This window comes from Equus caballus, chromosome 12 (genome assembly GCF_041296265.1).
Source record: "Equus caballus isolate H_3958 breed thoroughbred chromosome 12, TB-T2T, whole genome shotgun sequence".
Taxonomy (NCBI): domain Eukaryota; kingdom Metazoa; phylum Chordata; class Mammalia; order Perissodactyla; family Equidae; genus Equus; species Equus caballus.
The window spans coordinates 25,987,937-26,011,230 of NC_091695.1; the positions used below are offsets into that span (position 1 = coordinate 25,987,937).

A 23,294-nucleotide genomic window follows, 5' to 3' on the forward strand; every position below is an offset into this window, starting at 1 on the left:
CTGTGGTCCTGGGTTTAATGAACCTGTCATTAAGTCAGCCCCACTGTGCACAGAGACGTGGGTTGCAGTGTGCCCAGGAGGGGTCAGACGTGTCCCACCCAGGAAATTGTCATCGCCAAAGAACGGACGGATAGGAGCCCGTGCCTTGATACCTGGATGCAGTGTCTTTTCCAAAGAATGTTAGAGGAGGCACCCTCTCTGTGCCCTGGAGTCACACCCAGCACATTTGGGGATCATCTATCCCCTGGGGGTCTGGCAGGAAGAGGAGCTCCAGGAAGAACCACTGGGGTCTTTGCCCCAAGCTTTAAATTTAGGTAAGAGGGTCGACAGCACCTGGGAAGCGGGCAGCCAACACCTTTGGCTGAACAACAGCTAGCACCAGATTCACAGATGATGATGAATGGATGGACGTCATCTCTAGAAGCTCCAAAGGTGGCTCTCTGGCAACATCTGGCCCCCTGAGTTCTATTATTAGGCACACTCTCCAGTGTGCTGACCTAGGCTGCTCATGGTTCACCGTCAGGAGGCACCCCCCACGCCAGCTCAGGCAGCAGAGGGGGAACAGAACGGCTAGGCCCAATGTCCCAAGATGTGAGTGAGGGGAGCCCCCAGGACGGGGTGGCTGGGGGATAAATAAAATGTGACATCGCCCTAAGATAGGCTTGTAAGGAGCCACTGACAATCACGTTTTGAAGGACTATGTGATGGCAAAGAAAAGTTTATGAGATCGTTTCCCTTATCACACACATAGTCACATGGCGAGGGGCAAACATACCAACCTGTTAACCATGGTCATTTCTGAGCAGTGCAGTTAACAATGATATTTGTTTTTCATGCACTTCTTTGTTTTCTGACTTCTTTTACAACCACCACATGTTTCTGACGTAAGAATGAATGTAAAGAGAAGGTAACACCTAAAATGAACGTGACCTTAGGAGACAGACAAATCTGGGTCTAAACGCCAGCTCCACAATGCACCAGACAGATGCTCTTGGACATAACTTGCCTCTCAGAGCCTAACTCTCCTCATCTGTAAAATGCGGCAGGTGAAAGGAGATTGTCACACAGAGTTCCTGATTCCGGCTGTCAGCTGTTGTTTATTTTATTCTACTTGTCCAGCTGTTCTTTAAATGGCAGGCACTCTGCTCCTCATGGAAGTGTCCTCTGCCCCAGGAGAGGCCCCGCCTGGCACCACGGCCTGTGGAGGAGGAGACTTGCCTCCAGTTCCTCTCTGCTGAGGCTGGAGCTGGAGAGGAGGGTTGCACCAGGAACCCAAAACTTGTGAAACCCCTGTTGCTTGCTTCCTCATTTAAAAGAGCAGTTGGTCCCATCTGAGGAAGAAGTTGCAGCAAGGGGCTCTTGGGGCAGAAAGAGGCGGCTGTGCACACAGCTGCGCTTCTCTCTCTCTGGATCCAAGTGTTTCCTGCACTTGCTGAGGAATCCAGACATCTTTTTCCTTTTTTGAAGTTTTTAGCACAATTTTTTATCTTTTTTAATCCAATGATACTTTTCTAAGAAAATGGTAATTCTGATTTAAATTCAATGTATTTAAATGTACCACAATGATTTTAAAATATCCCATTCTATTTCTCAAACTAAAACTCAAGGAAAATATATTGATCTTGTCTATACCATTAAAATTAAGGCAATTTTCCAGACATCTTTTTTTAGTATCGGCTTTATGGAGATATATTCACATACAAGTCACCCATTTAAAGTGTATACAATTCAATGGGTTTTAGCATATTCAGAATTGTACACTCATTATCAATTTTAGAAAATTTTCCTCACCCTAAAAAGAACCCCTTACCCATTAGCACTCACTACCAACTCCGCCCAGCTCTAGGCAATCACTAATCTACTTTCTGCTTCTAGAGAGGTTCCTCATCTGGACATTTCATAAAAATGGAGTCACACTGTATGCAGTCTCTAGCGACTGGCTTCTTTCACTTAGCATAATCTTTTCAAGGTTCATCCACGTCGTAGTGTGTATCAATACCTCATTCCTTTTTATTGCCAAATAATTTCCATTGTCTAAATGGACTACATTTGATTTATCCATTCACCAGTTGATGGGCATTAGGCATTCTTTTTGACTTAATATGTTAACTGCAATCATAGCTATCATCTGTTGAGTACCTACAATGTGCTAGGCACTTGACCTAATTTCTAATCCTTGCAACAGTCCAGAGGGCAGGTCTATTTCTCCCTTTATACTGATAAAGAAACTGAGATGTAGAGGTGAAGTGGCCCATCCAAGGTCACACTAGTGACAGAGCCGGGATGAAAAAAGGGTTGGCCTGGCCCCCCAGTCCATGTTCTTCCCACTGCCCCATCCCACCCCCATGTGCTCTGCTCTCTCCTTCCAGTTGGCACTGAGGCCAGGACAAGAAAGAATTCACTCATTCAGTGATCATTCATTCAATGAGCCCTAACCGGCACCACATGGACAGCAAGCACGCATTAGTCACTGAGCCAGGTAAGACCCATATGCCGCCTCCTGGAGTTTGCTGTCCAGGTTTGGAGAGGTCATCATGCAAGGAGGCAGGTGCCAGTCACCAAGAAGGGTGTGACCAAGTGCCGAGAACTCAAAGCTGTTGGAGACCCCAAGGAAAGATTTTTAGAGAAGACGGCATTTTGAACAGGACCCCAGTAGACCAGGCAAATTTCCCTGGCAGAGATGGGAGGAGCCACCACGCAGAGGAACTGGTGTGCTCACAGACGCCCAGACCAGGAACCTTTGTCCACAAGAATGAATTCTGTCCTCCTGGAGGTGGGAGGTGAAGAGGGTGGGGAAGGTAGGGGAGTGGCTGGAATCACATTGCTGAGAGCTGTGAGTGCCAGGCTGGAGTCTGAGCCTTGCCCCATGGACAGCAGGAAGCCGTGGAAAGTTTTGGAGCAAGACAAGATGAAAGCCGTTCGTGAGCACTCTGATGTCTGTCTTCAGACCCAGGTCCCCAGGCCCCTGCAAATTACCCTTCCAGCAGTTCACAGAAGAGCTGTGTTTCAGCCCCTTGTGTATCTCTGTATCCCCAGTACCTAGGACAGTGCCTGATGCATTGTAGAGGCTCCATAAACATTTGTTGATGGACAGACTGATTGGATGAATGAATCTGCCTGCCAGCCCCCTCCCCCTCACTGTCCTCTCCCAAGCCCTCTCCAGGCTAAGTGGAAGAAAACACCTGGTGTATTCCAGTTTGTCCCATCTCGCCCACCTACCATCTCTCTCCCTCCAGGTCCCTCCCCTTCTCCCTTCTTGGTACCCCTTCCTTTCTAGTCATGAGTAAATGAAGAAAGAAATGTGCACCTGCTCCCACCACGGGCTAGGCAGTAGCAATTACTTTAAATTCTCACTGTCGCCCTCAGGGATAGAAATGATTCATTGCTTTTTGCAGGTGAGGAAGTTGTGATCCAGAATGGTTAAGGGACTTGCCCAGTTGCTGGGTGGCAGAACTGAGACTCACCCAGGGCCCTTCTGATTCCATCTAGTGCTTCCAGCTGGGGGTGTGGAGTATTGTGATGGGGGTGGGATGGGGTACAGAGGAAGAGGAGGCAAACGAAGGGACTCCTGGGAGGCGGTGAGGGTGCAGGGGTGGAGGGGCTTCTCAAGCCCATCCTAGAACCAGGTAGCTGGATATCAGTCTGAGGTCTCCTACCCCACTCTGGGTCCAGCTCCCACATCAGGATGCTGCCACCAGATTCCTGGACTCCACTGCTGTGTCCACTTCCCAGGAAGCTGGGGCATGGGGCAGGAACACACACACACACACAACATCCCCAAAGCCTGAAGTGGTGAAACAGTAGTTGCTTTAAGCAGAAAGACTTTACTGTTCTACAAAATTCTTCTCCCGAGAACATTTTTATATAATTCCCAAAGTCAATCATCATCTCCCTTCTTGTTGAGGAAAACATCCCTAAGAGGCTTTGTCAGAAATCCTTCAGTCGAGCAGGCCAGCTGGTACCCAAGGCTCTCTGGGTGGCCTGATTCTCTGCCACTCCTCTTAAATCCTTCTAGATTGTTAGCTTCAGAAAGACCCTCCAACTCCAGAATCCTCTCATTTTACAGATGGGAAAACTGACGCTCAGTCCAAGGGGGATCTGCTCAAGGGCCTCCAGCATCAGTGGCAGAGCTGGATCTCAGGCCCAGGGCCCCCCCACCCCCACCCCAACCCGTCTCTCCTCTGTCTCCCAAGACTCTCTAACCAAGCCTTTGTCACTGCCACTCTCTAACCAAGGCTGTGCCTTTGAGGGAGAGCTGGGCACCACCTCCAAATGCCAGGGGGCATAGCTGAGGCCATGACAACCTCACCCTCCACCTGGAAATTTACCTGGTGGTACAGGGCCCAGGCACACATGGGCTTCAGGGCCAAAGAGGCCTAGAGAAGCAGGTGACACACCTCCTCTCCCATCACATCACCTCCCTTCGGGTCAAGGGTCTGCCAAGGCCATGTGCGTCCTGCTCTGCAACTAAGGAGAACTTCCACAAGCTTTTGCTTTGGGTCCGTATGGTATCAATCAGCTTGGCATTGAAATTCTTTTCTTGCCTATCAGAAGTCTCAGCTAGCAGTTACGTGTCTTCTTTATTTAAGAAAAAGTAATGTCTGCTTAATACAAGTAGCCTGAGTGAGCAAAGACTTTCTGGATACGGGGTCCTCAAAGGGAGGGGAAGATTAGCAAAAGCATCTGCAGAGCTGAAAATGGAGGGCTTCCAAACTAAGCGATTGCAGGGGGGCCTTCTTTCCGCTGGCACTCACGGTACACCAGGAAGGGGTGGATGAATGTCAGAAGAGTGACAAGCACCAGCATCACGTTCACCTGGAGGGAGACAGGAAGGAGGGAGGTGAAGTCCAGGAACTCTGAGCAATGCCCACGACCAATGAGGGGACCAGAATTCCGCCTAGTTTATCTTCCACTTTCCACTCAGACACTCTGGAGGAAGGACTGTGCGTTACTTTTCATTCTGCCCTGTGGAGCCAGGTGGGGAGGGATATTGTGCCCATTTCACGGAGGAAGAAAGAGAGGCCCAGGCGGCATTCAGTGACCAGCTCAGGGTCACTCAGGAAACTGACGGAGGGACGAGAGCTACATCATATCTTCTGAATATTCAGTTAGGGTGCTCCGATATCACAACCAAGTAATTCTCCTCAGTCTTTCAGTTCAGGGCTTTTTTTTTTTCCTCCCAATGACTGATTTAAACTCCTGTTCTACACTTTGCTGATCTTTTCAAAATGAGGCTAAAGGGCTGTGCAGTGGTCAGAACACTGAATTCAAAGTCAAAGGACTTCTGCTCCTTTGCTGTGGGCTTCTGAACATAGAAGTCACACAACCCAAATCTTTGAGCCTCTGTTTCTTCTATCTCAAACAGCTGGAGAGTCACGCCCACCTCCCAGGGCTGGGTGGGTGAGCATCCCTGGTGGTGTGGGGATGCAGGGGTGAGAGCACAGAGCTCCTGCCACTCAGATCAGCTGTGGAATCCAATGCACGTTGCATCCCTAGGGCTGAGGCCAAGGTCCACCTGTGCTCATCACAAGCAGGAAATATCTTTGAAGTCTTAGGTTTTCATGAATCATTGTGAGGATTTTGCGTTCTCCTCTAGAATATGATTACTTGTCTCCACACACATAAAAAAATATTTTCTTCCCAAATCTCTGAAGAACGTGGGCCCCCTGGGCAGCCACCCCATGATAGCCCTGTGGTGTCAGGTACCCACAGCAAAAGGCAGGGTGCTCCTACTGACCCCAGTTTGAGAAGCAAGACCAAGGATGTACCCGTGTGCAGCAATGTTCCTGCAGGAAATACTTCAGCCAGATTTGGGGCTCCCCCTGCTGGGTGCCCATTGAGTCACCCCAATCTGGATGTCCTTGGTGGTCTGAGGCCCACAATACTCACGTAGAAAGGGTCATTCTGGAGGGGGCCCTTGATGAAGGTGAAGATGGGGAACTGGAGCAGAGACACAATGGCTGACAAGGCCATCACTAGCCCGAAGATCTTCCCAAAGTGTTCCGGAGGGAAACTGGGAGGGAGACAAATGGGGTTCCAGTGACACTCACGGACCCTCCCTCCAAGCAGGGCCTCATCTGGGTGGGCCTTTGTCAGCTACTTGCTCACAACTCCCCTGTCCTCGGCCTGCCTTCACCCACCCTCACCCAAACAGCCCTCTCCCCTTTGCCTTTGGTCAGGCTTTCAAACCACAGAACACAGAGAAGTTATTGTGCTTGACAGTGGGAAAACAGCAGGGACCCAGACACACGCTGCACCCCAGGGAAGTTGGGAGAAAAACATGAACACAAAAACAGATCACTATATGCCATATGATGTGTGCACCATCAAAGGCAGCAGGAATAGAGTGCCCAGGGCACAAATAAGGGAAGACACTTTATTTCCATCTCTTCCCTGGGAGTGTTGGAACAGAAGTGGGCCTCAGAGGGTGAATAAGCGTTCACCAGGTAGAGAACAGAGGCAGAGGGAGAGCTGATACGAAGGCTCAAGTACATGAAAGCTCTACTCCTCCTGCCAGCCTCACCTCCAGGCACCACCCCCTACGCCTGCTCCCAGACCCTGTCACCATCACCTCACCATCTCAGGCCCATCCTCACCTCCCAATTTCTGTGCCTCCAGCATGCTTCCCTTTGCCCCATGTGTCCCCCATTATGTAATGCACCCCAAGCCCACTTACGCAAGGGTCAGGAAGGCAGCATTGCCTCCATAGAGGAAGGAGCGGCTGATCACTTGCAGGATGAAGGTGACGTACTGGAGGGGGAGGACAGGGACTGAGGCACAGAGGGCGAAGCCCAGGCACAGCAGAGACGTCAGCGCCAGAGAAGGAACCGTGGAACAAAGGGCCACCGCCGAGGCTGAGAAACCTGGTCCAAAAGGGAAGAGGAGAGGCTGCCTGCAAGCGGGCACAATGGAGGGCAGGAAGGAGGCAAGAGAGATCTGGGTAAAGGGAGGAACCACCATCCATCTAACTTTCCAGGCAGAAACCCAGGGGGTCATCCTCGAATCCTCTTTCTCCCACATGCCCCATCTCCAGTCCATCAATGAATGTTGATGATCCACCTCCTAATTATCATTCAAATGTATCCACTCTTCTCCATCCCCACCAACTCATCCTACTTTTAAACCACCATCACTCACTCACAGATTACACAGATTGCAATGGCCTCCTAAGAGGGCCACCTGCTCTGGCCCCTGCAACCTGCAGCCAGGCATTCTGTGTAGCACGACAGGTACTAACAAAAGACAGGGGTGATCCAAACAGCCATCCAGAGGGACAGCTGTCCTGGCTGTCCTGCAGCCCCGTCACGGATAACTAGGCAGCGTAAGAAGAGTGAGGAGAAGGCCCTGCTGGGGAGCATCCTCGGGACAGAGAGTCACACAGAAGGAAGACCGCAGAACAGGGCGTGCAGTATGTGGCCTTTATCTGAGAGCGAAATTATGTCTATATAGTCTGTCTTTAAGAAAAAGATCATTGCCTAAAGACAGAGTGAACGAACAGGGTGCAGGGAACAGAGAGGAAAACTAAACTTCTTGGAATGTATACTGTTTCATGGTTTTGGCTTTGGGAAAATGTAAATATTTGATATACAAATGTTTAAAAATTCAATTAAATTAAAATAATAGGAAGAGAACAAGCAAAGCAATCCTCCAAAATCAGGAACGAAATGAAACCAATGAACATAACTTTATGTCAAGTTGGTGATTCTTAAAACAGTAATTTGACTGTACATCCTCTTGTGGGATATATGCTAAGGAGGAGAATGGAAGGAAGGACGGAAGGACACAGAGAGAGAGGCACTGCATTCAGCAACACTATTGTTATTAATAATGTTGATATTGCTAAAACCAGTGACAATATATAAAACATTTTTAAAATACTATACATGTGTGTGTCTGTATAGTATTGTTAGGAACCAAGATTTTCAGAGGAAGAGAAAAAGAGATACGAATCTAAAATTAAGGAGGTAAAATTTGAATCAAAGTATCATTATTAGGCATTTATGATGTATTTTTTCTTCCAAAAAATTATGTATGCTTTAACTCTATCCAAAGCCCAAAAGCAATGACAACCCAGGAGAATTAGAAATGCTAGCATCCAGACTACAGTCTTTAAATACCATTTCCCATTAAAGGGACCCAGCGTTACTTGGAGAAATGGCTGGTTTCAGGTCTGGGATAGGAAACATACCTGATCAGATGGACGTGAACATCTCATTGTGCTAGAAAGTAAAGACACTCTCTAAAACTAACAGGATGATGTCTAAAGGACACAGATACTGGATTGGTAAAGTTCCCAATGGCCAAAGATGTGACGATTTGAACATCAAAAAGAATCGTGGTGAAAATGGATTGAAACACATCAAATATATTTAAAATGAGACTTTGAAAAAGAAACAATGAGTAGTCACCCCTGGAAGTTGCTAGGGCATCAATTCATTATTCTCAAAACTGGTAAAAAGAAGAAAAACCAAGCATTTATCCCAGGGTAACAAAATAGTTAATAAGGGGAAGTTTTTCTTTCTAAAGGAATTCTCGCTGTTGAAAGCAGAAGGAAAGATGGAAACAGGAAATCACGAGTTGGCAACCCTAGTAAACTAATGGGTCTAGGCATTGATCATCAACGGCTGCTACAATCATCAGACGCACAGTCGATGGGAAACTTTGTAATAAGTGGATGAGACTGACAATGTCTTAGCCCATTGATCAATCTTAACATGATAAGAACAGGACAATAGGTACCAGGGGCCTGCTGACGGGAGCCCTTAGGAAGCCCACAGCTCCACCTCTGAATTACTCTTGCCAAAAATATTAAACTGAGGCTCCTTGAGCCTCCAACCTGTGTGTTTACAGGAAATACCCAAACATTTTAAATGACACCAAAAGGATGCCAAATCCAAAATGTGGAAATGTGACAGAACAAAACACCCCATTTCTTCAACAAATAAACAAGGACAAAAAGCATGTGGAAGACGACACTTATACATTTTAAAAGACATAAAAGGCACATCAACCACATATAGTGTGTGGCTCTTAATTTGAACAAATCAACTGTAAAAAGACATATTTGAGACAATTAGGGAAATTTGAGCAGAGTGCATAGTAGATGGTATTAAGAAATCATTGAGGAATTTTTGTGGATGTGATGATACTATGGTGATATTCAAGTAAAAGAGGGCTTATCCGTTAGAGGTACAACCTGAAGTATTTACAGATGAAATGGTTTGATGACTGAGATTTGCTGTAGAATACTCCAGCAGGGTAGGAGAAGCAGGGCAGGGGAGTCAGGGAGGGGTGTAGATGAAAGTCATAGGAGAAATGTTACTCTCTACTTTTGTCCCTCCGCATCCCCAACCCCTGCAGGTTAAAATACCTCAGCACCCCTCTGTTCCTCGACTGATGTCCAAGGAGCTTGTCCAAGCTCCTCGGCATGGGGCACAGCCTGCCCCTTCTCACGGCTCTCTCTCCAGACCCTTCCATACTCCTTTGTACCCTGGCCAGCCTGAATTACTGTTTTTTTGTTTTGTTTAGTTGTTGCTGAGGAAGATTTGCCCTGAGCTAACATCTGTGCCAATCTTCCTCTATTTTGCATGTGGGTCGCCACCGCAGCAGGGCTGATGAGTGGTGTAGGTCCACACCTGGGATCCAAACCCACTAACCTGGGCCACCGAAGCAGAGCGTGCTAGGCTTAACCAATACACCTCCAGCCAGTCACTGAATCCCTTTAAGGGAGTCCTCGGAGTCCTCAACGTTTCCCTCTCTCCTTCACAACCTTGAGCCCACCGTATTCTTGGGCCACTCTCCCAGGGCCCTCCTCTTCATCTCCTCACTTCTGACTCATCCTTCAGGTTTCAGCTTAGATGACACTTTCTCCAGGAAGCCTTCCCATACACCGATCTCGTCCTCATCTGGAACAGGTTATGTGCCCTTATTGTGTCCCCACAGCCCCCTGTGGGTTTACTTCATGGATTGTAATGCCTAATGACTTGTCTTTCTCCACTCTCTAGACTGAGAACAAGGACATATCTGTCTTGTCCGTTGCTGAATCTGGACTACGTATGGCCCATAACTGGCACTCAGCGACTAGTGGTTAGACAGACAGATGGATGGATGGGTGGATGAATGGAGGGATAGACGGATGGATGCAAGTAGAAAAAGATTAAGAACAAAAGAGAAGATGGGCATGAAGATAAATGATCTCTCCTCTCCTGGTTCCCTGATGCTCCCGAGCCCAGGTCTCACCTGTCTTGCTCGCTTTCTTCTGGTACCTCTGTTTAAGCTGGTCCATGAGCAGGCCATTCCAGGGGGCACAGAGCACTCCAAAGAACTGAGTGATGGCAAAGGCATTTGTGTAGATGCTGACTGCAGAGAGCAGAGAAGCATTGAGAGATAAGAAATTTCCAGGACTGCCTTACAGGAGGGGACCCTCCCACCCTGCCCTGACCGACCATCCTCCCCACATCCCTGCTCAGACCTTTCTCTGGAGCACATAGCCCTACTGGGCTTAGCACCCCGCACCGCTCGAGGTTCCAAGTCCCCAACTGGGATGCACAGATGGGATGCCTCCCAGCCCCGCCACATACCTAGTGCCCTGTCTCCCTTGGCCAAAGTGGTGAGTAGAGAGTTGAGGGTGCCGATAAAGAGGTAATGCCACAATTGTATCATAGACAGCCACATCAGGTGCCAGGCAAAGCGCCGCGAGAAAGCGTAGCTCCAGAAAGAGTGGAGCTCCTTCTGCTGCCCTGGATCTGGAAACTCTGATGGAGAAAGGAGGATCTGAGCATGAATTACAAGGAAAGTGGAACACTGGGGTGAACAACAGTGTAGAGGCCTTAATGGAACAGTTTGAGGTCCACGTTCACCTTGTATTCTTACCTCCCAGAACTCATCCAGCGTGCTCTCTGAGCTGCCCGCAAGTGGCACATGCTCACCTCTACGCCTTGGTCATTCTGGCCCTACCACCTTGAATGACCTTCCCCATGTTCTTCTCATCGACTGAAATCTGATCTGTCTTTCACAGTCTGATTTCAATGACACTTCTTGCACTAACACTTTCCTGATCTTTCTCAGCCAGGATGGTGGAAAAAAAGACATGGAGAGGAGAAAGTTAGACATGAGATGTGGGTTAGTGGCTGACAGCTGTTGTCTCAGCTGCTCTGCATCCCCTCTCTTTTGGTACCAGGATCCTGGTTTCCTCTGGAAATCTTCCCCTGCCCTTTTCCTCATGGTCCAGATGGGCCTGTGAATTAAGCATTCTGTTCCTCAGCCAGGGTGGCCCAATCCGATCGTTCTCCCTAGAGAGGCAGACTGGCTGTGACTTTCGACTGGGACCCCCAGGCGTAATCTGGTCCTGCTCATCCTGGAGCCTGGAAAGTTCATTTTTCCCTTGATTCTGTGAGCTTCCCAGAATCCTGTTCCTGTTTCTAATTCAGCCAGCAGGGATTGTGATGTTTGTAACCAAAGACCCAAAGAGATGAGGAGGCAACAGAGGCGGTGATGGAAATGGAACAGTGAGAGGGCAGACCCAGGAGACCTGCAGAAATGGGGACAAATAAGGCAGACTTAGGACTGAAGAGTCGGGGGACAGGAAGGAAAATGATGGAAGATGGAATTCAGGGGGTAGTGTGATAATGACATGAGAGAAAGAAGAGAGGGACAGAAAGGAGAAAAGAAACAAAAGTCTTGCCCCTGTCTGGACCCTCTATAAAGTGAGGGGGTCGAGAAGACCCCACAGGTCCTTTCTCCACCTGACCTTTCCTGACTGAGTCTCTAGGGGAGCTCTGGAGGTGAGGGACCAGGTCGGCCGCCACGAAGACCAGGTTCTGAAGGGAACTGGGTTCACCAGCAGGGCTCACCTTCCTTTGGCGAAATGAACTCCGACTGTCCCTCCAGCTCTTTGGACTCCACTGTCTTCTGCTCCTCCTCCCTGCTGTCCTTCCCAGAGCACAGGCTGTGGAAACAGAAGTCCCCTCAGCCCAGCCCAAGGGCTGTGAGCTGAGCCTGAGTCTCAGGCTGGAGGGAATAGTGCAGGGGATCCCCCGTTTCACAGCACAGTGAAATCACCTCTTAACAACCCCGAAGCCCAAGTCATAGCCAGACCAGTTAAATCTGAGTGTCTGGGAGTGGCAGCCAGGCTTCCAGATTTTTTGAAGATCTTCGAGTGATTCTGTGATTCTGATACCCAGCAAAGTTTGGGGACCACTGGAGGCGTGGGAAGAGTAGGAGAGGCTGAGTTCACATCCTAGCTCTTGTTCTTCCTGGCTGTGGCAACATGGCTCAGACATAACCCTTCCGACCCCCATTTTTCTCATTTGGAAAATGGAGATAAGCCCATCTATCTGAGAGGATCATGGTGAGACGAAATCAGAGAGCACGTGGGATCTGGCAGATAGTAAGTGAGCAGCAAATGAAAGCTCTCCCTCTACTGCTTGTGGGGAAGAGCTGCAAAAAGGGTCACATTTCTTCACTTCCTCTGTTCTCCACGCTTTGCAATGGAATTTTGCAGCTCTGACTATTTCCCCATCCCCTGAATCTTCACTGAGCCATGTGAGCTGCCTCAGCCAAGAGAATGCAAGAGAAATCATGCTGTGCTCATTCCAGCCCTGAACTTTAAGAGAGCTTGTGCATTTTTGCACTCTCTCTCTTGGAACCCTGGAAGCACCACATGGACAAGCCCAAGCCAGCCTGTCGGAGGATGAGAGCCAGGTGTCCCAGACATCCCTGTCACCCCCAATGACCTCCAGAAAAAACTCGTATGAGTGAGGTCATCCTAGACAAGCCAGCCCCTAGCTAGCCCATTAGATGATCAGAGGCAAGAATGAGCCCTGTCAAGATCATCCCAGTCTGTCCCTGATCAGTAGAACTCGTCAGCTACCCACAGACCCAGGAAAAATAATAAATGCTTAAGGTTTCAGGCCACTGAGTTCTGGGGTAGTCTGTTATGCAGCAATTGCCAGCTGACACACCCATGCTGGTCTTCCTCTCCTGTGACAGGTTTCCTCTGCCCTACTGTGACCACGACTTTCCCATCCCCTGCTTCCATCCCAGGTCACATGGGGGGCTCGGGCCCACAATTGCTAGGTCATAGTGCTTACCCATAGCGGTAGTTGGGGGGCAGTGGGTAGGGGATGTGCCCCCGGGGCAGCAGGAGGAAAGTGCGCCCAACATGCCAGACACTGAAGACAGAGAAGAAGAGGAAGGAGGCCCTGAGGCTGACGCCCTGTTCATAAAGGAGCTGCAGATAAAGGAGGAAAAAAGTCAGTGTAGGGGCCAGCCCAGTGGCATTGTGGTTAAGTTCACATGCTCTGCTTTGGCAGCCTTGGGTTTGTGGGTTCAGATCCCAGGCATGGACCTGCACACTGCTCATCAAGCCATGTTGTTGTGGTGTCCCACATACAAAATAGAGGAAGATTGGCAACAGATGTTAGCTCAGGGCCAATCTTCCTCAACAACAACAAAAAAAGGTAAGGAAATTCTGACACGTGCTATAACATGGATGAACCTTGAGGACATCATGCTAAGTGAAATAAGCCAGTTATAGAAGGATAACTACTACATGATTCCATTTGGATGAGGTCCCTAGAGTAGCCAAATTCACAGAGACAGAAAGCAGAAGGGTGGTTGCCAGGAGCTGGGTGGGGTGGGATACTGGAGAGTTAGTGTTTAATGGGGACAGAGTTTCACTTACACAAGATTGAAAAGACTTCAATCTGGAGATGGATGGTGGTGTTGCTTGCCTAACAATATGATGAACTTAATGCCGCTGAACCATACACTTAAAGTGGTTAAGACGGTAAATTTTATTCTATAGATTTTACCACACCAAAGAAAAGTCCGGGTAAGAAGCAGGAGCTGGAACCCCAGTTTCTAAGAATGAGTCTTGGTACAGGCTGTTGCCTTCCACCCTGGAAGCTAATTAATTACACCTCGTACACACATAGACTCCCTGTCACCCCAGGGCCCAACCAGCAGCAGAGGAGGCAGCGTATTATCCATCCCCACAGTCTTATAGAGCCTCCTAGTGAAGTGAAGCTTCTCAGAGATCTTCCAGCCTGGTGTTTTTTTTTTTTTTTTACTGGCAGCAAAGTCTTTTGTTCAAACAAAATTTTACACAGAAATTCAACTTATGAAACACATCAGTGGGGAGTGGCCCTGTCATCCTCCCCCTTATTCTCCTTGGTGACCAACATAACATCAAAGGGAACCCCTCAGTGTTCCTCGACACCCAGTTTGAAAACCGTTGATCTAGCCCAACCACCTCACTTTACAGAGGGTGAAACTGAGGTCCAGAGAGGCACAAGGAATTGCTCAAGGTCAGAGTGAGCAGCAGCAAGGTCAGATTAAATGGAGATCTCCAGCTCCTGCTCTGGCGCGCTGTCTCTCCTTCCAACTCCAAAGAGGGAAGAGAGAAAGGGAAGCACATCCAGGGGAAGGAGGAAGAACCTGGAAATTGGTTCTTGTACGAGTGGTAGAAAGGCTTGAGTACGTGCCCCAAGGCTCAGCCTGTGGGCGACCCTCCAAGCCCAGGTGCTCACAGCACTAAGCTAGTTTCATATCTGGATAGTGACTCCCAGAGATCCTCTTCTCTTGCCCCTGGCCCACAGGCTGTGCCAGCTGCCTCTGGCCTAACACAAAGCCCAGAGGGAAGTCCCAAGTTGGTCGGCTTCGGGTGTCAAGGACTCATATTCTTCTATTCCTTTCACTCATTCATCCTTAGTTTGCTAGCTTTTGTCCTCCAGCTTGTTGCCTCATAATCACAGAATGGCTGTCACACATCCAGCTATATTCAAACATTCAAACAGTTGCCACAACATTCAAAGAGGAAGGGTGGAAAGGGGGACCAGGGAGGAAGGCTTTCTTTTTGCTCTGCTTTCATCTTCCAACAAGGAGAGAAATATCCCTAAAGTCCTCGTGAATACAACCCCTTCACCTCACTAACAAGGACTGGAGAATATGCCCACCTCTACTCATCATTAGCAAGGAGGAAAGCGACTGCCTCAGTTGGCTGAGATCAATCAGGATTCATCCCCTGGGCTGGGCACACCACTGCCCAGATGGAATGTTAGCAATAAAGAAGAGAGAATGGCTGTTAGGTGGGCTACTAACAGCACTGGCAACAGCCCATCCCCCGATCACTAACCTCGGCCTTCAGGAGAGCTGGAGAGGACTCTGTGTCTGCCCCTGCTGCCCCGACGAGCCACCCCCCACCTCCCTGTCCAACCCAGAAGCTCACAGGCACAAACACCCCATTGCAAAGGGCCCCCAGCCTCTGCCAACACTGGCCCAGGCACATCATGGCCATGCCTTCCCTTAGCCTCCGTGCAAAAATCCTACAGGAGTGTGAAGAAGGAGTTTAATGGTTACAAGCTCAGCCTCTAGAACCAGACAGGCCTGGGCTCAAGTTCAAGTGTCATGTTTTCTAGCTGCAGAAGCGTTGATGGAAAGAAATCATGCAAAGTTCACAAGACAAGTGTCTGGCATATATTAGTGCTCAATAAATGTTGGCTATTACTATTTTTTACGTTTTTGTTTTTGTTTTTTAACACTGGCACCTGGACTAACATCTGTTGCCAGTCTTCTTTTTTTTCCCCTTCTTCGTCTCCCCATAGCCCCCCAGATGTAGCTGTATATTCTAGCTGTGAGTGCTTCTGGTTGTGCTATGTGGGACACCGCCTCATGGCCTGATGAGAGGTGCCATGTCCACTTTCAGCATCCAAACCAGAGAAACCCTGGGTCTCCCAAGCAGAGCATGCAAACTTAACCACTCGGCCAATGGGCTGGCCCCGCTATTTTTTACCTTAATGACAAGGAAGACTGCCGAGGAAGAGTCAAACGCTCCATTGTAGAGAGTGATGATGGTTGAGCGGTGTTTGCCAAACAGGTTTCCCACCTGGAGAGAATGTGACCAACCTGAATCACTTATTTAATCATGAAGTAAATATTTCCTGTGCACCCAGCATGTTCCAGGCCTTCATGATACCCAGACTCACACTCCACCCCAGGAGCTACCACCCTGGCCGGGGCCAACCCCATTTAAGGTAGCCAATGTAGAAAAGTGCTTCTCCCTCCTTCCACCCTCCTGCCAGGTGCCTGGGATAAGGGCAGGCTCACACCTGCAGGTTGGTGATCAGAAACAGGATTCCCCCAACGGTGAGCATGGGCATGGCCAGGAAGAGCAGCAGGGCTGATTCTGGAACAATCAAAAACAGAGGTGGGGCAGCATCATAGTGCAACCCAAACATGGAACCCCAAACTCTGGCTCCTACTTGCTCCAAATTCCCAACAATCCCGGGCTCAGGGCCCTAATTCTAGCATCCTTCGAGGTCTTAGGGTACTGGTCAAGGCTCCCCCAAATGTCCTTGCAGAGGTCTCCTGAGCCACCTTCTTCCCGACCAAAGATGGTCCTTGGTCTGTGGCTGACCTGGATGTCTCCAGATAGACTCGAAGTGAAGACACTGCTCCCTTCTCTCATTCAACCACAAACAGCCCCTTCTATTCATCCTTGACACTGTGGGGAGAGAAGTCTGGACTCTGTCCCCAAGCCCAGCTTCTTATTCACTGCATGACTTTGAGCTGGATTCCGAATCTGTGACTAAGTCACCCTATCTGTAAAATGGGAATAACAGTCCCTGCTCTTCCTGCCTTATGGGGTGTTGGGAGACCTCAGTGAGAAAATGGCACAGACTCTTTCCTTTGTTCATCAAACTTGAGCACTTTCTTCATGGGGCATAGTGCTTGGCATTGGAAATGAAGGATGGGTTAAGCATACTTCCTACCCTTGAACAGACTGACCTGCAAACAAACTACTACGATAGGTCTGGAAAGTGTTGGACGATAACAGAACTAAAATGCCAGGAGTTTGGAGCCCTTCATAAATTAGTCTTTCCCAAGCTACAGACTTCTGCCCACTTTCCTGATTTGGGCCATAACCCATGCCCATCCTATTATTTGCTAAAATGTTTTCTTTACGTTGGCTCCGTTTTATCCAAAAGAAATCTATTATTTTTAAAGGAAACTTTGTATCACTACTGTAAATGAAAAGCAACTCATGTTGCTTGTCAAGAATAGAAAGGAATAGTAAAAATAAATACAATGAAAGGAAAACAATGTTATTAAATTGTAACTAGATGCAGTTGCCCTCAGAACGTTCCAAGCTTGAAACCTGCTCCTGCCATAGTGTTAAATTCATACCGGCCCCATGTCAAGACTTTCGTTCATGAAATCAGAGGACTGAAAGAGAAATAGAAAAAGAATGATTTTTCCACCAGACGATTCAGTGCTTAACGTGGCAAGGTTGTGCCTCCTAATGTCCTCTGAAGTAACTATTGTTCTATACCTTGAGAAGCACTGTAAAGTGCTCATTTTAGACTATTCACACTATTTACCATTCAATTTCTGTCTTTATAAAAGGTACCTCTCTCCTAATGCACTCTCCTAAGGTTGGGTGAGATTCCTTTCACAATTGGGTCATTGTGGTCCCAACACTTTTTCCAAAAACCAAAAGCTCAGTTTTACGGAGGAAGGGAGAACTGGTGATCAAATGATTCACAAGGTGAGTCAAACATTCTTAGCCACCACCACCACATTCAGCCACTTGAAAATCATTTACAGGCTCTTTGATAAGATAAAGCGGGTTTGATGAGGAGAGTGCTTTTAAATAACTGGCTTGAGGTGCCAGGCTATCTCATGAGATCAAAGACACTCAGCCCGTGTTTACGGAGCACAAATGGAGACGACCTCATGATGCCATACGGCATCAGCAAAGGACTACACACGCAACAGTTATGTACTTTTACTTCCTATCCCCAAAATTGAGCCATGCGATCTGACACTGGGGAGAAATATTAGAAGGCATCTCTTGGCCAGCATAACCAGGATGCTAGGAGAGGGCACAGCCGGGGACCCCAAGCCCACTTCCCACTAACTTACTCTGTTCCCTTGAGCAAGTCTTTGCAAGGGGTCTCTCTCTAGCTCAGTTTTCTCCTCTGCATACTGGGGGAAAGCAGGAATAAACCAGATTGGAATTCCTAGACTTTGGGAATTTTATACATTTATAGACCAGTAAAATTTGAAAAGAAAACTTTTGACTAGCTAGGATCGTCAACTTTTGCCCTGCTAGTAAGGATATTTTCAAAAGCAACTGTCATTCATATATCATTTCACTACAATAAGAGAGGGAGAACATGTTAATACATATAAGAGGAAAGACAAAATCTTTGGACCAAATTCTTCTCTCTGAGGCAATCCCTCCATTGTGCTTATTTGTTGCATTTCTCAGTAGGTGAAACTGTTTTCATAGACCAGTAATAACTCTCTCAAAGATTCTTTCAAGCTCAAAGTCTGTGGCTCTCTGATAACCATGGGGGGGTCAGTGTGTCCTGTCCATCACCTTCGGCAACTGTCCCACCCAGCAGGTGCTGCTGAGCTTGTGTCCCTCCCACCCCCCGACAGCACTCACCTGCAGAGGTGAAGGCTATGGTGAGTGTGGCAGTGGTGTACAGAAATCTGAAACACAGAACAGGGGATGGAGGATGTTGTCAAGGAAAAGGAAACCTGGGGGACAAAACCAAGAATTCTACTCACCCAATCTCCAAATTTGGCACTAGAGTGCATTCTCAGCCTGGGAGTTCAATGGGCATGGATGCTTCTGGACCCCAGGCTCGGAACCAGGAGCCAGAAACCCAGATGTGATTGATATGTGGCCCTGACCTCACAAATGAGGGTATTTGGCTCCTCTCAAGGTCCAAGGCTACACTGGGAAATCCTGGGCAATGAACTCAGCTAAGGATGCAATGAGTTCAGGAGAAGGTTACTGGGCTTGGCCAGAGACAAAGTGAGTGGAGCCAAGGCCCTCCCACTTGGGAGTCCCAACAGGCCAATCTTTTGGAGAAAGGGGTTAGTGCCTGGTCTACAAATCAAAACCTTCAGTCTCAATGCCTATTCACTGTGTGACCTTGGTCAAGACACTGCCCTTCTCTGGGCCTCAGTGGCCTTTTCTATAAAGGGAAATGATTGGACCGACCTAGAACCCAAGCTTAAAGTTCCAGGGTTCTGTGATTATAGAACCACAATCCAAAGGTTATGGGGATTTTCTAGCAGTTTGGGGGTCTTATAAGACATAGGGTAATAAAAGTAGTGCCTGTGTGATATAGTGATTTAGAATAAGAAATACCTATTTGGTCCTTGTCCCTAGTCCCTATCACAGGACTTCTAAAATCCTTCAAATTCCTCAGTGATAAGAGCACTAGGAGCATCTTTTGTTCTAATGAGGTGACTCTGGGTGGGCTCCTGGATGGCTCCTGGAAGAGACTGGTCACGAGAAAGACCAAGCCATAATTAGAAGATTGGAATTTTCAGCCCTGCTCCCCACTTCTCTAGAGAGGGGAGAGGGGCTGGAAATGGAGTTAGTAATTGATCATGCCTACTTGAGGAAGCCTCCACAAAACCCCAATAGTAGAGGGTTCAGAGAGCATCTGGGTTGGTGAACACATCCACATACTAGGAGGGTGACACACCCCAACTTCCCAGGGACAGAAGCTCCGGGGCTCAGGACCCTCCCAGACCTCGCCTACATATCTCTTCATCTGACCATTCATCTGTATCCTTTATCACATCCTTTAATAAACTGGTAAATGTAAGCAAGTTTTCCCCCGAGTTCTGGGAGCTGGTCTAGCAAATAATTGAACCCAAGCGGGAGGAAGTCATGGGAACCTCCGCTGCGCAGCCAAGTCAGACAGAAGTCATGGGCAACCAGGGGACACACCACTTGCGACTGGTGTCTGAAGTGGGGGCAGTCTCGTGGGATTGAGCCCTTACCTGTGGGATCTGACTCTATCTCCAGGAAGATGAGGTCAGAATTGAGTTAAATTGTAGGCCACCCAGCTGTTGTGGCAGGATGGCTTGGTGTGGGAACACCCCCCACACGCACACATTTGGGTGTGAAGTATCGTGTGTAAAAGTAAAGGAGAAACACAGGAAGGAAGACTGAGTTTTTCTTAACACATGGAGGCTGGAGAAGAGGGAGGAGAGGGAAGAGGAGGAGAGGGAGTCAAACACCAAGAGAGACGAGATAAAGTCATTATGTGCCAAGCACTTAAAGACCAAGGGACCTGGCTATTTCCTGGCCCAGCCGGCCCTCCAGCCCCTCTGACAACTAATCTCTCACAAGCATGCCAGGGGCTGCTTGCTTTGGGTTCTATCAGCTCCCAGCAGGGCACTGCTTATCACTCACCCAGGCCAGCTGGAGCGGCACCCTGGATGAGGAAGAACAAGTCCGTTGGCCTCGTTGACTCATCTGCATGGGAAACCCCATTGCCTTCCCTCCAGCCCCAGGGGACCTGATATCCCACCACTGCAGGTCCCAGGAGACCTCACTGGCTAAGTCTCTGGGGAGTGACGGGGAGTGAGGAAGATGACAACTAAGTCTGAGCAACCTGGCCATGAGGCCTTGTAGGAGCTATAGACAAGGTTCCCCGGGATGAAGGCAGAGTGACAATTTTAGGTTTTGCTAATTTCATAACCCGGGCCCCAGGCCAGCTCTCACAGAAAGCGGGCCTGGGCTCCTGCTCAATTCAGCATGTCACATAGAACACACATTCACACCTAGCAGAGGAAGGAGGCAAGGAAAGGGAAGTAGGGGTGTAGGAAGAGAGCAGCTGCTGAGGCAGCGCCTGGCAGGACTGCCCAGTTGCCTGGCCCGAGACTCCCTCCAAGAGAGGCTAATGCCAGAAGAATTCCTCTTGCTCATCTCCACCCAGACTGGGCCTTAGGGACTTACATGGCTATGAGGCGGGCCACAGTGGTCTTAAAACGGTCAAAGATGTAGCCAGTGGGGAATGTCATGAAGTTGTTCATGAAGGACGCCAGGGTGAAGATGAGCGAGAACTTCTCATCCTGGGCTTTGCAGTCTGGAGGCCAGAAAGGGGGATCTCAGAAGCCAGAGTGGGTGGGCCAACCTCCCATCCAGCCCAGCCTTCCTGCCAGGTGGGCTCCCAGCCTGGCCCCCCTCCAGAGCAGCCTCTCCCGTCTTGGACAGCTGGCTGGTGGAAAGTTCTCCCTTCGGTGAGCTGAAATGTGACTGCCTCTAATTACCCCTCAGGAGCTAGTACTTCCCTCTCCAGGCACCTCCTAGACTGAGGTTGAGGGGTAGGGGACAGGGGAGGCTGACACCCCCTTTCTCTCACTGTAGAAAGGTTGGCAGGGTGGGCAGGGGATGGAGTCCTTCCTACTCCTTCCCACCAAGTGAGAACCGGCCTCAGCTTCCTAGACAAGTCATCATTCCCTTACCAGTCTGTCCCGTGACATTGCCCGTCAGTGTGGCATTGCCCGTCAGCCCGGCATTTGGTTCACACAGCTCCTCAAAGTAATGTTCTGTCTTGAAGACAAACACCAGCGACGCCCAGCCGAAGAGGACGCCCGCAAAGCCAAGACATTCCAGCAGCCCCGTCAGCAGAGTGGCCACTCGTAGGGGAAGCCCCTGACTCGCCATGGCCTGAGGTGTGGCCGATCCTCCAGTTTCACTGGTGGCCTCCTGGGCTGAGCACAGGAGCTGCAAGGCCTGGTGTTTGAGCACCTGGGAAATTCCTTTGGCAGGCCCTTCCAGTCAGGGAGCTCTCCAGTGCTGGCTGTTCTCGGCTTGGGCAGAACCCATCAGTGGTTGAGTCTCTGGTTGCTGTAAAATAAGGAAGAGGTTGCTGGTGCAGGGGGCTTGTGGGAAAGGTACAGGTGGACAAAGCGTCCTTTGTAGGGAGGAGAGAGAGGCCAGCTAGGAGAAACAGCTGCAACAAAAAGCCCTGTCCTACCCCGCCTGGCAGGAGAGGGGGGAAACAGGAACTGAGCCCAAATCCTGAAGACTGACCACTAAAATTACAACCGCAGCAATTCTGAGGCAGGCAAGCAGACGGGGAGCCGTCATGTATGTCCTCACAGCTCCTCACAACAACCTGGCCAGTTAGTCTTCGTTATCCTCGGTTTACTGACAAGGAAACCAAAGCTCCAGGAGGTTTTATCAATGAGCCCAAGGCTAGTTAGCCACAACAGGAAGGCCAGTCTAACGCCAAAAATATCCCAACTCCGAGGATCCTCCGTGACTCTCGGCTAGGACGCCCCATGTCCCCTCTCCAGGTCTCCTTCCCCACATCTCCGTCTTCCAGGAAAGTGCCCAGAAGCCCCTCCTCACCCCCACCCCACACCTCCTCCAACAAGTGGTCAGCGCCCCTCCAGATAGGGGCGCCCCCGGAGTCAGCCTGCCTCCTGCCCAATCGCCTCGCTTCCCCATGGCCCCTGCCCGCGCCCCAGCCCAGCACCTGCGTCCTACCTCCTCGCAGGGCTGCCCCGCTGTCCCACACTCTTCGCAGTTCAGATTCCCGCCTCTTGCCGCTCCTCCCAGTCTCCTCCTGGTCCCCCCCCCCCCCCCACTGGAGCCGGAAGGGCCCTGACAGGCAAGGCGGCACCTGCGGAGGTCCACGACCTCCCCTTCTCCATCACTTCCTTCCTCTCCTGAGCTCACAGTCTGCCCCGTGGTTTTCGACCGCCCCTTGGATCTTCTCTCCTCTCTCTCCCTCTAACCCCAACAGAGTCTGTTTTCCTCTTTCACACTCTCCTTCAGCCTCCTAGCTCCCTTGCCTCTCCTTCCTCCCCTAACCAAGCTCGTTTTAATTACTGCTTCGAGTACAGGCAGACCCACAGAAAAGATTCCAAACTCGCAGCGCACACAGGCGCACACGCAAAGAAAACACAGCTACCTGCAGACACGTGGACACACACATCCCCTAGTCCATGTTCTTTCCTTGACCACTTGGGTGGACAAGAGTACATTTTTCCCCATTTGCTGACCAGCTCAGCCTTCTCTCCTGATCTCATGCCCCCAGTGCTTCTAGCAAGTCCCAGGCACAGAATCAAGGCGCCAACGATCAGGAATGGACAACTTTTCCAGAGACCACTCCCTGGAGGGGTGCCCTGCCTTTTTAACTCCAAGGACCCCTTTGACTACTCCCTGCCTCACCCCCAGCCCATGTCCTGAAAGAGCCTACCCGCCAGACTGTGTTGATTAAGTATTCATTCGTTGCTCCATTTTTTATTAATCAAAGACACATATAATTGCCCATCGGAGCTGTGATCAGTGTGAGATAGCCAGCTGAAGCAGCTGCGTTGCTATCATTCCAGCCCAGAGTAAGTGAGCTGACCGCTTCTGAGGCCCGTGTGGCTGTTTCCGTTCAAAGCTCAATTTAGAGAAGAGCTTCTTGCATATTCCATGCAGTCTGCAGGCCCCCATGCCCAGCCTCCTGGATTCCCCCAGG

The 23,294-nt window shown here is 49.5% G+C and overlaps 1 protein-coding gene across 3 annotated transcripts; it reads right to left on the reverse strand.

The window, feature by feature from the left end:
* Positions 1 to 3,804: 3,804 nt before the first annotated feature.
* On the reverse strand, positions 3,805 to 22,547 carry SLC43A3 (solute carrier family 43 member 3). Of its 3 annotated transcripts, none has more exons than XM_023654074.2 (13): positions 22,313 to 22,547; positions 21,283 to 21,667; positions 20,774 to 20,903; positions 18,455 to 18,501; positions 16,110 to 16,186; positions 15,794 to 15,886; positions 13,092 to 13,231; positions 11,853 to 11,947; positions 10,581 to 10,754; positions 10,240 to 10,359; positions 6,677 to 6,863; positions 5,890 to 6,013; positions 3,805 to 4,815 (listed from the first exon to the last, which is right to left on the reverse strand). In XM_023654074.2, the coding sequence occupies exons 2-13, from the start codon at positions 21,482 to 21,484 to the stop codon at positions 4,714 to 4,716; spliced, it is 1,491 nt and encodes a 496-aa protein (XP_023509842.2). In that variant the 5' UTR covers positions 21,485 to 21,667; positions 22,313 to 22,547; the 3' UTR covers positions 3,805 to 4,713. The 3 variants fall into 3 exon arrangements, with proteins under 3 accessions (XP_023509842.2, XP_070084792.1, XP_070084790.1); XM_070228691.1 differs by lacking the exon at positions 22,313 to 22,547 and adding an exon at positions 21,854 to 21,989; XM_070228689.1 differs by lacking the exon at positions 22,313 to 22,547 and having other exon boundaries at positions 21,283 to 21,804.
* Between the last annotated feature and the right edge of the window lie 747 nt (positions 22,548 to 23,294).

Bases quoted from the DNA above. Each gene is read 5' to 3' on its own strand.
- SLC43A3 (XM_023654074.2), bottom strand. From the start codon at position 21,484: ATGGCGAGTCAGGGGCTTCCCCTACGAGTGGCCACTCTGCTGACGGGG. The intron at 10,755-11,852 runs GTGAGCCCTGCT...TTTCTCCATCAG, and splicing joins GTTCATTTCGCCAAAGGAAG to AGTTTCCAGATCCAGGGCAG. The intron at 6,864-10,239 runs GTGAGACCTGGG...CTTTTGGACCAG, and splicing joins GAAGAAAGCGAGCAAGACAG to GTTTCTCAGCCTCGGCGGTG.